The sequence below is a fragment of the Caloenas nicobarica genome, chromosome Z (assembly GCF_036013445.1).
Source record: "Caloenas nicobarica isolate bCalNic1 chromosome Z, bCalNic1.hap1, whole genome shotgun sequence".
In the NCBI taxonomy this organism is placed as follows: Eukaryota; Metazoa; Chordata; class Aves; order Columbiformes; family Columbidae; genus Caloenas; species Caloenas nicobarica.
This window is the reverse complement of record NC_088284.1, coordinates 25,392,836-25,410,110: the sequence shown is the minus strand read 5'-3', so window position 1 is coordinate 25,410,110 and position 17,275 is coordinate 25,392,836. Positions and strand designations below refer to the sequence as shown.

The 17,275-nt window shown below is 35.8% G+C and overlaps 1 protein-coding gene across 1 annotated transcript in view; it reads right to left on the bottom strand.

The window, feature by feature from the left end:
* The window catches only part of NDUFS4 (NADH:ubiquinone oxidoreductase subunit S4), a 47,395-nt gene that overhangs the window by 12,410 nt on the left and 17,710 nt on the right, over positions 1-17,275 (bottom strand). Inside the window, exon 2 of the mRNA XM_065656613.1 lies at positions 14,269-14,347. Within this exon, the coding sequence (XP_065512685.1) occupies positions 14,269-14,347 (79 nt within the window). The remainder of the gene's footprint in view (positions 1-14,268; positions 14,348-17,275) is intronic.

Genomic DNA, 17,275 nt, shown 5'->3' with positions numbered 1-17,275 from the left:
TAAGAATAAGCTAAGAGGGACAAAATTCACTTTACTTAAAACAGCAGTAATCACACAAAATTGCTTACAAATGAAGATGAGGTTTTGTCTTTATTATAACTCATGTCATTTAAGAACACTTGTCCTGGCAGAAAGGCTGGTAAAGCTGTTCATGAAAGAGTGATAAGAAACGACAAAGGTGTTGTACAGCAGGGAGAAAAACTGGTTCACAGAGGCAGTGTCAATTGAAGCAGGATTCGGCATGAAGACGACTTCTAAAAGAAATAAGAATTTCCTTAAGTATCCACTAAAAGCACAAATTCCGAAGGGGACAAGAAATGGAACTTTATAATTCAAGTGAAAGAGACAAAAAGCTTGAAAGTATCTCTGAAAACAAGTGGTTTTGAATAGATGGGTCAGTTGTGCATAAAGGTATCATGTTTCTCCTATGACATTTCTTTCCATGCATAGACAAAAACTGTACATAACCACTATCAACTATCTACTGTTTAACACCCCCACCTTTTTCTTTTTTTTAATAAGGGAAACAGGGAACAAGCAATGGGAAGTTGATGTCAAAACACAGAAATACCTCCCAGCAAGCTTCCAGCAACCACCCAGGATTTTGAGTCTTGCTAGCCGCTCTCTTTTCAATACCAGAATTTCACACATTTCAATGACCATTATGACTTCAAAGAATCAAATTTTCATCATTGTCCGTCATCTGCCGGTTGATTTGTATAAAGGAGTTCTTCTGCATGCACTCCAGACAAAGGGCTCCTTACTTTCGTGGCTATATATCAAGTTTAAAAGTTCTGTTTGTGACAGTTGTGTCTGTGGTAAATTAGGGTAACACTGAAGGAGTGCAGCTGCTCTGCGGGAACCTCCTTTTTGGCATCATTTCACTTAAATAAAAACTGAATAATTAGCTTCTGCCTTTATTAAACCGCAAAAATGCCACTGGCCTTAGTAATTACTTCCGGTTGCCCCACCTACTTAACCTCAATAGTTTACACTTGTTAGAAAGGAGGGAAAGTAGAAGTTTTCTGTACTTTATAGGAGTTTACAATAGCTTGCTCTCCTCCCCACTCCCAACATGTTTTACCAGACTAAGTGCATAAAGTTTTGCTACAAATTCATGTTGCAATACACTTTCTTTAGGAGCTGTTATATCAAAGCACAGAACATGTTGCATAATACCCACAAAATAGCTGCTGTGAAAAGGAGCTTTTTATTTAGCATGCTCAGCTGCTTAGCCTGTAAGTCAGGATGAGAACATTTATGTTTCTACACTTCAATACAGTATTTTTGAAACAAATGTGAGAGAACAGAATCCACTATGCAAATTGTAACTGGCAAAATGGAGCAGAATGAGCTAAACATGGTCAGACAACATTTATCTAACAGCTATAGACATAACAACAGGCAAAAAGCATATTTGCCCTTAGGAAACTCTGTATCACACAGAATAGTTTTCTTTCAGGCTTCACCATCATTTTGCATTATCACAGTAATCTGTGAACAACATGGTGTTACTTGTAACATGTTCTCCCATCTAACTATCTTGCAGAATGATTAATATAGAAGTTGGAAAATCAGTGAAAGATCTGTATTTTTAAAAAGAAAACCTAACATTATACACACAAAACAGGATTCAATAATAATTGCATGAAAGCTTCTATTTAAAAAAAAATCTCTTTCCATAGGCAGTTCCGCAGAAAACACTAAAGAGAAACTGGATATGGAGAAAGGATATGCCGAAAAGTCAGTCTAACAGAAGCAGAAATTGTCACACTACTGGAATCAACATAAGTACTTTATAGTCAACTGACTGCCATTATACAAAGGAAGTGTCGGGATCCAGAACAGTTCAACATTTGCAAGTGCTGTAAGCTTCAGCAAACTGCTCAGCAGCTTGTATTCATAGCTGAGGAGATACTACTCTAACAGCAAGGAGGGCCAAGCATTCTCTGTTGTCACAAAAATTCCTTGAGAACTTCCCTGTCATCCCACTGCACAAAGGCTCACTCCACTTTCCCAGTATTTTGCATGCCCAGTATTATTCCATGCTGCTGGTATGAGATACTACAAACACAGTGTTATGACAAATCCTGCACACTTGGATTTATTCAAAGAGAATATGATGAAAGAGTAAACAGGAATACTTGACTGGACTTCTAAAAATCCTAAGTGTTCTCTATAAACTGGAACACAACTTCACACTAATAAGTAGAAAACTTCCCCCTCACCAACCCTTCTTTCACATCTTAAAACGCTTATAGTCTGCATTACATTCCCAAAATCTGTATTCACATCCTTCTCCTGCAATAACAGAAAGACTGTATTTATAAAAGTGATTAATGTTGAAACTTATGGAAAAGCTGCTGAGTCATACTTTCGATAATTTAAACCATAATACTAAAAACAAAACAAAAATGCCCAGATTTTGTATCTCTCAGTGCACCAACAAGACTCAAAACAGAGAGGCATTTTGTTTGACAAACATGCAAAAAATACCTATAATTCAGCCTGCATTCTTGATGGACAGGTAAACAACATTTTAGAAATTTTAAAATGAAGCATTCAAAACACGTAAGCCCCACTTTCAGCACAGACAGATATTTCATGCTCAGTTTAGTTTTCCTGCCAAGAAAGAATCAAAGAGCAAGACAAAATTATTATTTTTTTTTCTTTAGTTTTGTAAATGTCTGGGTAAATATCATGAAATTAATGAGAAGGGGAATCCAATATCTGGGTCTAAAAAAGATTGATGTTGCTACTATTAGCCATCAGAGACTTCAATGTGGTCATTACATTCTTTAAATTAAGGAAATTATAAACAGTGTGCTTATCTTCAACAAGGTGGAAAAAAAGACTGAATTACGGCAGATCTTGTAAACTACTTTTTCTTATAACACGGCAGGATTTAGAGAGCATACTTTCTAGAACTCATTCGAAGCATATGTAAGCAAGTCCTTTGCTTCCACACACTCAAGTAGCTTGTGGTTTTTTATGAGCTGCAAGGCATTTAAAAATACAGAGTTTTCTACAGCACACAACTTCCAAGTATTCTACAAGAACTTTACAATCCTCAGATTAAAAAACATGCAAAAATTTAAATAGTTAAGAATAAGACAACACCAAAGTTCTTAGATCATAAACTTTCAAATAAAATGAGTCTTAGTTTACCTGCATTTAGAAAAAGAAAGGATAACTGAACAACTGAAATAATCTGATTCCTCTTAGAAAAATTTACAGTTATGGCAACACTCTACTGCTTTATGATCATAAGCAACTCTTCTTACAAATACTATTTCTCAGTTGGAAAACAAAAATAACAGGCAAGAAGGAGCTTTACAGGAAAGAAGACAAGTATTAGCAGCTAGAGGCCACCTAGAATAGAAAGCATTGTATTGATTTCCCTGATTAGTTCGATTTTGCATATACTATTAAATAAATAGTAAACTGCAGTTCACTTGTAGTTCAGTGATGGTATACTCTTTCAGATAAAATTTATTCAGTTTGCTGTTCTGATTATTTTTGCTATAGTCACAGCATAAGTCACAATGAGCAGACTGGCTTGCAAAGCTACACATAATATTTCAAGAATATCCTGGTGAATTATACACTAAAGATGACTCTTGAGCTTACAGTCCATAAACTGTAGTTTTGATCATGGACACCTAAAGCCCCGGCCAGGAACTGAGGGTAGGGTCTTCCATAACTTAAGTGAGAGCCAAAATTCAGGCGACTCTTGCACAGTGGAGATAATTTCTGTAATTTTTGTGTGTTTCTGATGACATTTTAGTAAAGTTCTTATTTTTAACATTCAGTTACCTGTATTTATAGAAGAAATCATAAGCATAAGACTTAAATGAATTTTATAAAGGTACTGTTTTCCAGGAATTCTGTCAGGAACAAGAAAATTAACAGTTCTGATCTGCTTTATACCCATTTGAAAATCTTACAAAGCTTCATTTAAAGTATTGATTGAGAAATTTTCCAAATACAGCCCAGCTAGAGTTCCCAAATACAGGCACAACTTCTTTTATCAATTTCATCACCTTCAGCCTTTGGAGGTGAAGGGGTCTCATCTGTGTTAAAAGTGTGGCCCAGTGCCTTTTCTCAGTTTTATGGCAAGCTCCCTTACCAGTTCAAGCTGCAGAAGACCCAAGGGAGGATGACATCCAGAACCTAGCAGCGAACTGGGACACTACTCACACAGCAGAAGTACAATTGCTGCTGTGAAGCAGGAGTACCTTGGCCAACTCATACTCTAATTTGGACAAAATCTGAGCTGTTGAGTTCAAATTTGGATGTATGGCAAAGTCTTAAGAATTGATAACTATAGTAAGACTTCCTATGATGAAGTCGCAAGAAAGATTATCACTGCAGTGCATGAAACATCCTTTGTAGATTCGGTTTTAGCTAGAGAACAATCTCCCTGGGCTGGTGGCTAGACCAAAGAATACTTTTTTAAATTTTTTTTTTTATTTCATTATCATGCATTCTGGTGTTCTTTTCCTTACACTACCCATCTCTAATGGTAATGGTGGAACACCATTTAACTTTAAAGGTTAAAATTTAACAAATTATTTAGGCTTCTGTTTATTAAAAATATATTCATCAAAGGTGGGGGTGAAAAAAAAGCAAAAAGTAGTCTTTTAAAGTTTAACTTGACACTAGTACATGGTCTGTTACTAAGAACAATGAGAAAACCTGAGTTCATGTAAACCACTGCCTGCCTTCATTCTGATGCATGTTCTCTATTCTTTACATCTCCTTCAGAAAGAAAGTGGTTTCTGTAACACTTCTTTGCCACATCGTAACAAGTGGTGTGACACATAGGGGAGAAAATCAGAAGCAAATCCCCAATCAAGAAATGCAAATTTAGAGCAAAATCCCTGTTGGTACATGCTTTTTAGAAGAAAAGTTGTATTTAAGAAATTACAAGGAAGCCAGACCTGTTAAAAGCTGTCTCTTACCCTAATGCAAGATGTAATGCTTCTATGTAATATGCATGGACTTTAAAAGTTGAAAGCAAGTGCTAAATAGTGTACGTAATTTCCATACACAGCAGGTAGTGAAACAAGAAAAGAACTGACACAGTTATCCTCGTTAAAGAGATGCACAATAGAGAACTGTTATGCAGCATTAGCATATTGAAGGTCTATGCATTAGGGATGTTGCGGCTATTAACAGCTTAAATGTCCACTGTATTTTGTTAATTAGTGCATACAGCTTATAAGCCTTAACTGTGTTTTAGAAGGTTCTGTTCTAACAGTAATGCAGTCATTATTCCCTGGTGGGTATCGGAAGAGTTGATGGGACTTGAACTGTTTCAACGTCATCAATAAAATACGCAGCTTAATACCACTGGACAAAAGTGGTTTCTCTAAATTTACCTATACGTTTAGTGAAAAGGGCAGCTTTCTACAATCTCTCTCTAAAAAGCTGAATCATAACTAGAATATATTGGTGCTACTTCACAAACTGTTTTTAGCTTGTTCTATCTAGAACTCTGTCTGTAATTTGTGCTTTGGCCTTTATATGCTTGGTCTTTAAGGTCATAGGACAGAAATCAGTCTTCTACTTCATCATACAATAGAGAGAAATCCATCATCAATTAAATTCAGTAATTCAACTTGATACACTACATCTTTTCTTTCAGTTTTATATTACTGTTGAGAAAAAAATTTGAAGTAGACTAGGACGTACAATTATGTTTACTAAACAGTGATAAAAAAAGAAAGAACTTGTATTGGAAACAGACATAACAGAAAAAGATATTCAACTTCTGACTTATCAGAGGATGAGAATTAGTTTACCCAAGAATGCTTTCAAATGGAGTAGACATGGAAACAAAAACATGGTTCTAAGAAAATGCACCTAAGAAAAAGTACAAAGCAGAAAATAAAAAATAAAATACTAGTGCAGACTATAATTTTAATCTTAGAAAAGCTTCTGGGTTAACATGCTACTCAGCGAAAACTTTAAAATATATGATTTATGATGATCATGTTGGCCTATATAGAAAAATACTGTTATTTATTTGTATACATGAACATACGTGCACATCTATAAAATAAATCTGTAAGGAAAAACTAAACACTTCTTCAGATGTTTGTAATCAGAATTACCATACCCTCATTTTTTAAAAAACATTTGCAACATAATTATAAAATCTTTTAAAAATACTGTATTTGATATGTCTTATTAGCATCTTGTAGAGATTATGTACAGCTCAACTTCTCACTTGTTAACCCAGTTTCAGGCTAACAGGTAATACAATAAAAGTTATTACCCCATCAAGCAAAGATTTTCTTTTGCACAAAACATAAGCCAATGGGCTTTATGGAGTGAAAAGAACTGAGTATGCCAAAAAGATACATAGAGAATGAGCAGCTTTCTTACAGTGCATTGCTTCACAACACAAGGACTAAATTGCATATTAAAGCTCTGGACCTGAACATCAGATGCACACTCCATGGTTCATGTCCCCACTTAGCATAGGTTAACATTCATAATTTGAGAAAACAGCCATGAAAGTAGTTCAAAGATACCTCATAAACAAGCCATCAAGAACTGGAAGAGCAACTGGTTCCATTTCATCATTGATGTTCTGAGTAGAAAGAGGTGGTACTGAAGAAGCACCAAGCTCTCGTGCAGCATGACCAAGATTTTAAAGGATTCCTGCAGGCTCACTGGGCTTTCCAGACAAGGAAAGCTTTCCCTTTCCAACTTGATAAAATGATTCAGCTAGAACTTCCTGACTAGCAACAGCTTTCAAGTCTATACATAGAAATTTGTTAGTTAGGCTAACTGTGTCTTAAATGTACAAGTTACTTACACTACAAAACTGCAAAAAGACACATTTGATTGAACAGAAAAGCAAGCATGCTACAAGGAATTGTTTATTCACTATTCCTGACAGGACAAGGAAAATTCATGTCATCTACATCAATGTTTCATAACAGGGTATACTAATGCAGGTATACTAGAAAAGGTTCAGATAATGGTAGCTTTACAAGAACATGAAAATACTGTCTAGTCTTTAAAAAGCAAAACTACTAAACAAAATTGCTCCAAAAAACCAACGGCTTACTTTTATTCTTTCTAGCAGATCAGAAATACCGCTTGAAAATTCAGACTTACAAAATTAAACAAAGATTTGCATATTGAATAACCTTCTGGAAACCAGACAAACTAAACATGGCACAATGACACTCCTTTAATCTGTTCTGAGCAGTCATCACAGCAAGCTCTTCAAAACCAGTATTCTTTGATAGAAAATTCAATGAAGTGTAATGAAACAACAAAAAAAAAATTGCTTGCATATCTTTCAAAAAGACGTATTCTTTGACCCAGTGCTCCAGACTAAAGCCTTGGAATTTTTGCACAAGAATGCTGCACGAAGGAAGCCCAGACAAAACAGACACTAGAGATGTTAGAAGGTTGTGTAACCTCAAGCTCAGACACTCCTCCATCCAATACCCATCAGAGATAGCACTACCATGCACCAAAAGAAAAGGCTCTCAGACAAAGAAATCCAAACCATCTACCCCATCCTAAAACCAAAATAAACGCACACAGGAATGAGAGCTCTCATTGACAGAGCTATGTATCACTTCATACAAGGTTCTGAGCTACTTGCAAAACACATAGTTTGATAAACTGAAAAAAATATCGCAAGCTAAAATTTAGTAATACAGCAATATTTATTGCTCTTAAAAGACAGCTAAAGGTGGTGGCAATTTCTTTATTTGAACTGTCAGAGTATGGAAAGCTTCTTTATCATGAAGACTAACTGTTGCCTACAGACATTCTTACAGAAAGCTGTTTATTGGTATCCAGCCAGCTGGGTTTTCTAAACCACCAAACTACAATTGCTTACAAAAACAAGTTGTAGCAAGCAGCACAGGCTGAATTGAGCTAGGATATTCCAAATGAAGAGGAATTTAATTGCCAAACGGCAAAATATAGTGAATCTGCAGTCCTGAAAACATGGACATAGGTAGATAATCTGGTACCTACAGACACACCTACACCTGAGCTTGTACTGTACTTAAGACCAAATGCAACTACTAGTCTAAACTATAAAGAAGAAACTGCCAAATTATTTAAATCAAAATTTTAAAAACCACTGTTTAGAAATAAATATATGGTCTGGCAGAACAGTGTGGTGTATAAGAAGTGAGGATTATCACCATCCCCAAAACCATTAAAACCTTTCCTTTTCACAGTAGCTGCTTGACAAAGTTATCCAAGACAGTTTTTTCCTCCACTCTTAAATTAGAAACTTTTATTAAAGTAGCTGTATATGTATTTGTACTTGCAAATTGGTACATTTGTACTTCCATATTGGTACTTTGCATCCTTTGAATATGAAAACTCCCTATCACAGAGTAATACACACAAGGCACAGAAAGTTTTATGAGTTATGTTCCTCATCTGAAGAGGAATGCTGCCCTAAACTGAATCCTTTATGGTAACCAGTTCAATAAATACTGTAGCTATAGTGGGTTAAACAAAGAAAATATTATTCTAAATTCTTTTATCCCATTAAGTTACTTTAGGAACAGATTAAACTCACCCTCAAGGAATACCCCACAAGGGGTTAACAGAATTTTGAAAAACCAAAACACAGAACATCTACTATATCCTTATTATCTAACACAGTGGTAAGACTTTGAGAATTCTTGGCTGAAGAGTAGTTCCAAGAAAAGGAAATCTAGTAAGCCTGTCTTTAATAAATGCATACTTTGCCAAGTGTTTCTCTTCACTGAGTTGCAAAAACAGCTCCTTATACAGAGTCTTCAAATGCAATGTCACACTGTCTCGCACATAATTTTATGACACATTATTGCTTTGCTTTTCAGAGTAAAGTATAATATACACTCTCGGTTCTTGGGAAAGGCTGCTAGCAAAGACCACACTTTAAAAAGCGTGATAAAGCTTGATTTGCTATGTCCTTTGTTTCACAGCACTGTAGACTATCAGATTGAGATTTGAAGAAGTTTCATCATTCCAGGCTATTCTCCACTTGTTTGTATATTTTATTTTGAACCTCAGTATTACCAATGTTTATTATAGTGAAGTCTATGCAGCTCTAATCAAACAGAAATTACACAATTTCACAAATTTCTAAACCTAGCCAAAGCTGGGATTTGGATGAAGGTGAACAAACTATGACTCAATGCTGAAAACACCGTGTGATGTCTGCTAATAATGTAGTCTTCTAGAAAAAATGGACTGGAGTGTTTCCGCAACTTTTTTGCTGAAGAGGTTCATGTTCTGAGAATCTTATTAATATACTGCTACTTCTGGATTATTCAGTAGTAAACACAATAGACACTAACCGCTACCTCTGGACAGCCAAGAGGAAGCTCCCATGATTTTTGATACCAATTTCACAATAGTTATTAGAGTCACAGAATCATTTAAGTTAGAAAAGATCCTTAAAATCACTGAGTCCAACCATAACCTCTAACTGTCCAGTCTACCACTAAACCATGTCCCTAAGTACCATGTCTATAAGTTTTTACATACCTCCAGGGATGGCGACTCAATCGCTTCCCTGGGCAGCCTGTTTCAATGCCTGACAACCCTTTCTGTGGAGAAATTTTTCCTAATATCCAACCCATTTCCTCTCTTCCTATCACTTGGGAGAAGAGACCAACACCCTCCATGCTACAACCTCCTTTCAGGTAGTTGTAGACAGTGATAAGGCCTCCCCTCAGCCTCCTTTTCTCCAGGCTAAACAGCCCCAGTTCCCTCAGCCGCTCCTCATCAGACTTGTGCTCCAGACCCCTCATCAGCTTCATCACCCTTCTCTGAACTCTCTCCAGCACCTCAATGTCTTTTTTGTAGTGAGGGGCCCAAAACTGAACACAGGATTCAAGGTGCAGCCTCACCAGTGCTGAGTACAGGGGATGAGTTCTGATACAAGCCAGGATGCTGTTGGCCTTTTTGGCCACCTGGGTACACTGCTGGCTCATGTTCAGCCACTGTCAATCAACACCCCCAGATCCCTCTCTGCCAGGCAGCTTTCCAGCCACTCTTCCCCAAACAACATTCACAGCCTTTCCCTCATCCACTAAGTCCACTTATTAACCTGCCTTGGCCTAGGCTGCTGCAGCATACAGCATTTTCTACTCCTCTTGAACATTATCTGAAAAGTATGAACTGCTCATCCTCAAAAAGGGGTTCAGATTTTCTTTGCCAAATTTGGTCCATGCAAGTTATCTTTAGTGAGTTATGCAGAGTACGTCTACAATCAGAAGGAAGCCAGCCCTCTGCTGAGGGTTCAGAACTGAGACTTCTGAAGCATTACTGAAGAAAAGGTTAATTAACAGTATAGACAAAACAAAACAATTTCAGGACAGGAGCTGAAATGTCAATAGCATCATTGTAGTTAGCCTGTCAAGCTTGTAATAGAGTACGTTCCTACGTGTTCTCAAAACGCTGCAAAAACTGCTTTAGTACCATTTCAATTGCACTTGATAGTACTGCTCTTGAATGCTTAACTCTGTGTAGCAACTCATGCTATTTTAGCTTGGCCTGACACAGAATAAAAACATCTGTGAGATGGCTGCAACTAAAAGCTGACCCTTAACCACAGTTCTACAGTGATTCTAGTGTCTCCCCAGTGACTAAACCCTACAACTACTCTTGCAATAATTTTTGCTTTGAGCTACAGCATATGCATCATCAGTGGAATATTCTGCTTTATAGATGCAAAGTATACTTTCTGGCAGTTGTTCTGATTTTGAAATGTTCACAATATTGGTATCATTTAACCACTACACAAGTCCTTTTACTGGTAAATATTTGCGAGTACCTTCCAATTGCAGACAGCAACTTTCACAAAAGTGCCTAGCCTGCAAAAGTTCCAGGCTAGACAACCACAATGCAGTGTTACCAGCACTGACTGGGAAGCCTGCTTGAAGCACGCATGCTGAACTCCATGACTTCTAGCTACAACAAACAGTATTGATGCACCCTACTTACAACAACTGAAACAAATTGCCGTAATTTAAAACAGCTCAAATACTCACTTTAGGCGAAACCATTGAAGCTTTTTAAATGATGATGGAAGTGATGTTGTTCCATATGCACAAACAGTTAAATAATTTGGAACATTACCTGAGAGAGATTTCCTGCAGACAGCTTTTGTCCTCTATAGCCCAAATTTCCTAATGCAAGAAGGGTCTTGAGAGACTACTTTTCACACAGCTATTTGTCCAGACTCTTGGAATATGACCTAATTGGTGGCTAGAGATTCACAATGTGATGCAAGAACTATATTTCTGCTTAGCTTTTTTCATTTTGTATGTTATTTTCTTCAGATTTAACTGTTCATGAAAAGTTATTTTATTCCATATTCACTAAAACCAGTTAGTAACTGAGAGAAAGATATGATTTCTTGGATGTGTTCTATAAAAGTTGAGCATTTAATTGATCTTATATTTAAGAGTGCTGGTTTTTTTCTAATATGAAAAATTAATATTGTCTAAACTATTGTATTTTCTACTATTTCATTAGAACTCATCTGTTGTATTCAACACATGCTGAGCTGCAGTAAGAAGGTGACTGACTACTGCTTAATCATTCAATGTCAGGATGCTCTTACCCATTCTATTTCATTTGTGTTTCCCAAGACAATGAGTATTTTAATACCTACATAACCAAATGGGACTCTAGGTAATTCAAAGGAATCCCTGTCGATCAAGTTCTAGCATAAGCATGTACACATAGAAATACAAGCTCTGCAAAAGCACTGGAAATAGACAGATTAATACGACTACAACATACAGTTAAAAGTTTTCAATAACCACAGTGTTACTCTACTAGCCTTGTAAACATCAACTTACAGAAGAGTTCAGTTTCAAAATAAGTTACAAAAGGATTAAGGTAAACAAAGATAACCATATCCCATTTCCCACCTGTTCCTGCTGCTGCTTGCAGATATGTATGTAAAAATCACCCATAAAGTGATGCTGGTTTGTTTGTTTGTTTTAAAGTAAGACAAAGCAAACAAATTCAACAAAACATGATTTAACGATTTCTAACAATAAGATGCATATATCTGGCACTAACACAAGAGGAGGTGTCTTTTTTAATTAAAAGTTAAGCATCAGCTTCTGGAATACAGTTTAGCTACAACTTGCGTGGAAATAACATGTTTATTATGCTTAGGAACATTATTTAGAAAACACAAAATTCATGTTATGTGTTACACTATTTTTAATGGGTTGTAATTAATCCTACTTAAAATTAGGAAATATACTGCAACAATCTAAAATAAGTTACTACAGTATGCTACTTTTCCATGAGGTTTAACAGGTGTTTAGAGAACTTCTAACCCTGAAGAGAGTCGAAAACCACATCAAACCTCTTTGTGAAGACTTTCCTTGCTAATGGGATATAAATTTTTGCCCATTAATAGAAAAACATTTATTTTAAATTTTACGGCAACACAGAAACCTCTCGAAAAACTTTTAAAGATTTTTAAAATGGTGTTCTAATTTTCTATCATTTTGTTTCAGGCCCTACAATAATCTGGGCGGGGTGGGGGGGGCGGGGAAAGATTTGTGTATCTAGAATGCGCATCTACATGCACACAATATTGTAGGAAAATACTATTCAGTCTGACACTGAAGTTAATACTTGAAACAACCAAGCATAAAGTAATCATTTAGATACATTATATTGATCAAAATTAAACAAAGTTATTCAGTGGCTGCTACTATGAGATCTCAAAAAAAAAACCCCAATAATTACGATATGAGTCTTCAACTTGATAAGAACATATAACTACATTAGAAATAACCACTCGCAATTCATTTACAGTAAGAGAACAGAACAGTTGTATTTCAAATTAGTATCACTTTAGCTCAAATGGAAATAAAAACTGTCATCACTAGACAGGGTAACGCACAACCCTAACTTAGGACAATGTACAGTTAAATACAAAATGGAAGATAGAAGAGTATTTATTTTATGGATCTGTCTTTGCACTGTAGTCTCTTTCAGCTGCACATATCCATCATGGAAGGCCACCATAGGGAAATGTGATACTGTAAATTCAGGCATTTTAAAACTCTATTTAGTTTTTTTTAAATGTTAAAGAACAGCGCTACAATAATCAAATGCAATTCATCATTTGTTTTGGGAACTGTAGGTCTATCAACTTGGTGAATCTTATTTGCATAGTACATTAAATGAAATTTCCTGAATCCCAAATTATGCAAAGTAAATACAGTATAATTTTTAACCTAAAATTAGACTACTACTTTTTAAAATTCATAACGAAGTTTACAAAATAATCTATTTTTTTTTTACCTTTAGTAGATTATTATTGCTACATGTATATTACAAAGCATGAGAAAAAAAGACCCTAAAGAGTTGTTACACTAGGTGCGTTTTTTTTCCAATAGCCTGTTAAACTTCAGCTGTCTCAACTTGTAGTTATCATTACAAATATTCAATTTATAAATACAAATTCCAAATATTTCTTAAGCGGTTCATATAGCTTCAGGGATACAAGAAATTACATACATTATGAGCTGTCTAGTACATATGATGGGAATTTTTTTCCCCGAAGATGCAAAAGCGATATGAAAACCAATGAAAAGCATGCTTCTGTTGTGACGCATCCCGCCCCAGAAGTCTTACAAAAATTATACTATTGAATAATGTAAACATAAGTGTCAGGTTGCATCTAGAGTAACAGACCACACATTATGGAAGAACTTACAAGAAAAGATTGCCAAATTTCTGATCTGCTACTGATTAGCAGAAGAATGTTCTGCATTTGTTCCTAGTTGTAATCTAACCTTCATGCATATTCAAAAACTAGAGTATATGCGCATAGTAACAATAATCTTGCATGATGGTTCTTTACACACTTTCTTTAGTAGTATGAGTCCTAATGAAGAAAATTTCAGGAAGCTGGCAAATCTTGTCTATTTTCACTACACAGAAACTATACCCAGATTTCAAAATGAACAAACTTCTTATAAATTACAGCTCGTACTGATCCTTGGCTCTAACATAATAATAAAAAGGTACTCCTCATTTTAAATTGCTTAACACTTTGAATGCCACAGTTCCTATGCATTCTTTTTTACTAACGTTCCCCTTTTAAAAATGTATGAAGGATTGTTGCTTTGTAGTTCACATTCATATGGCTTTCCTAGAAGAACAGAGAATACCATACTGAATGCCTATTGTGCAGAAATAACCTTGAAGACTGTATCATAGCAGTATGCAGCAGAAAACCCTTACCAACTTTTCATCAACTGTGATGAGTTGCGTGTCTCGAGTTTGGTCCTGTGCCAGCCGCCATGTGGAAGTGCTCAGTGACCTGCAGTGCAAGACTTGAAGTTAAAAAATGATTCATGCAATGAGAAAATAGAGGCAGACAAATCTTACATAAACAAGTTACTTTAACAATATCCGTCTTGTAAAAAAAATTGAAGAGGGAGAGATGAGGGCACAAAAATCCTTTTTCTCCCCAATTAGTTCTGTCTGCTGAGTTTTTGGCAGACTCCCACTTAGCAGTTCACAACAGGCTGCACTTTATGTCAGCCTACAGGCTCTCTGTCACAGAGAGACTGCCAGTGGCAAGGACTGTACTGCTCTATATTAATGTACAGTAGCTGGTTTGTCACGAACAGACAGAAAAATACAAGGCTGCTGCAAGCATTCTGGAACTCTGATCTTTAAAATTATGGCATCACAGGAAAAAAATCCTAAATCTATTTGTAATGGTAAAGATCCAGTTATACACTTTAGCAACAGAATATTAACAAATTAAAAAATAAAACCAAACAAAAACCCACAAAAGAACAACAAACGCAAACCACAAACAACAAAAAACAACTAAACAAACCCTAAGCTGATAATTCAAACAAAATTTTCTGGTTTTGGCTGGGCAAAGCTCATAACTATTTTGCTTAATTTCTAAATGAGTATGGGTCAGCTTATTCATTTCCAAGAAGTACTATTACTCTTCTTGCATAATTACTAAACCTGTAAGGTACACATGGAAACACAGAACCCAATTCTACACCACTGAATTAAGAAGTAAAAATCACCCTTAATTTGCATTATGTCACTAATGTCAGGATTGGGCCCTTTGAGTACAAATAATCTTTTGGCAAAATAATGCAACAGCAAGTGAAACAAGCCAAAAAGCACAATTCTCTGAGCTAATGTTTCACATTTAATTAAGGTCATTTTAAACAAATGAGGCACAAAAATGCAAGAATATAGACAACTGAACAGTAAGAGAGGCTAAGCCACTTTCATTTCAACTGTTCTTCAGAAGATTGCCTAATTTGGGAAGGCAGACATGCTTGCAGATGCAAGCTTTGAGATTTTGACTATGGGATACTCACAACCATACTGCTAGTATTTTAACACCACTGGTAAAGTTCACTTAACATTTAAGGAAACCATTCATAAGTGCCTTTAAAAACACCACAGCTTTTAAAGACAAATTCCAAGACTTTCACAAAATCTGCAATACTATCCAAATTTACCCTTTCCCACATAAACTGTAACAGTTAAATGGTCAATAACATGAAAGGCCTTTCAGGACCAGGTAACTTGCACACAACCACTCAAAACCTGTAGAATGAAAAGACCATACCTTCTGTCACATTCTAGTAAGCCATCCTATCTGGGGAAACAGTCTTCATAACACATTTATCTACCATGTCTTCTAATCTTAAATCCCTCACTAATTTTTGTCAATTCTGGTGAGAATGCATTTGATGAACTTGATCGCTTAGTCAATCTAGCTCCAATGGATTTAACACATTAACTAAACAAGCATTCAATTTACACACAACATTATCATGGTAAAGTTTTTAAGGAGGTAAAACCTACACTAGAAAGGAATTTGAAATAGTGGCTATAAAGCAAGCCACAAGAATTTTATGAAACTAAGCAACTGGAACAAAGTTCAGTTCAGTAATACTTCAAATGCAGATTCCCACAAATCTATACTTCTAACCCAGATTACACTCTACTAAATTACCTTCCATCTGCCAATAACAATTTCAAAAAATCTCTTCATCATGAAAAACAAAGCACAAAGTTTATAGAATCACTCAACTTTGTGACATGGACAGACACCTATTCCTATTTAAGACGATAAAAACCATCTGCAAAGGTACTTTCAAGAACATGATGAAGTCTTCAAGTGCAAGGGAGCACAAGAATTTCGTAAACATTAAAATGATAACGCCTCTGTTAGCTCAAAATCTCTGTCACAGAGAGCTTCTGGCTTAACACAGTTGTCATTTTTTAATTTGTACACGTAAAACAATACATCATAAAAACAGGACAGATACTGCAGTATGCTACAAGAAATGGCTCTTAGATGGTCCTTATTCAAAAACACACCAAGAAAGAAGCTATCTTAAAAGCCTTCAGAACAATAGCATTACACCTGAGTTCTAGTGGCAAGCTGCTGAAGCCACAGAATTTTCAACATTAAACACTGTAATAGGAAAATCAGTTTCTGTCCCACTGCAGGAATTTTAATATCAAAGTAGTATTCTGCAGGTATTTTAGAACTTCATGTGATACTGTGTTCACTACACTACTTAACGTACGGCCAAAGAAGGACATGGGATTATGCAATCAAACTGGCTGTTTCTGGATACAAAACAATCTAAACTATTAATCAAAAAGTTCTCTGAACCTTGCTCCGTGGAGAGGTCTGATGAATACATAAAGATTTGAGCATGACAGGATTTAAGTCAGACCAGAATGTCTTTAAGTATGACCAGAATCATACTTTTCCCTGTGATAGAAATGCAATTTGGAAGAAAATTTAACACAATTAACTTTTGAAAAATAATTTTTTTCTTTATCTAGGAAAGCATTAATCAACCTTGAAAAGTATAAATGCCATGCCCTTCTAATGTGATTTCTACTCACCATCATGTCATTTGACATCGCTTTTGCTCAGATGATTGATCATTTTGGAAATTTCTATATTAGCAGAAAAAAAATTAAAGAGCTTTTATACCGCTATAGTTAAAAGGGAAGAGTGGGGTAAAAATCCCACCAGATTAAAGGTGAGCAGAATATCTCTCCAAGGTGCCTCTAGACTGCATACAGAGAGACGTGATTTGTTTTCCATAAGGTGTCTCTCTAAAACGGGATAAACTTCAAGGCATCACACCTTACAGCTCTCCACGTTTTAGCTCTTCTTCTACAAAAGTAGATGGATGGTTTACTTCTGCTCCTCTTCATAATTTTTCAAAGCCTTTTCTCT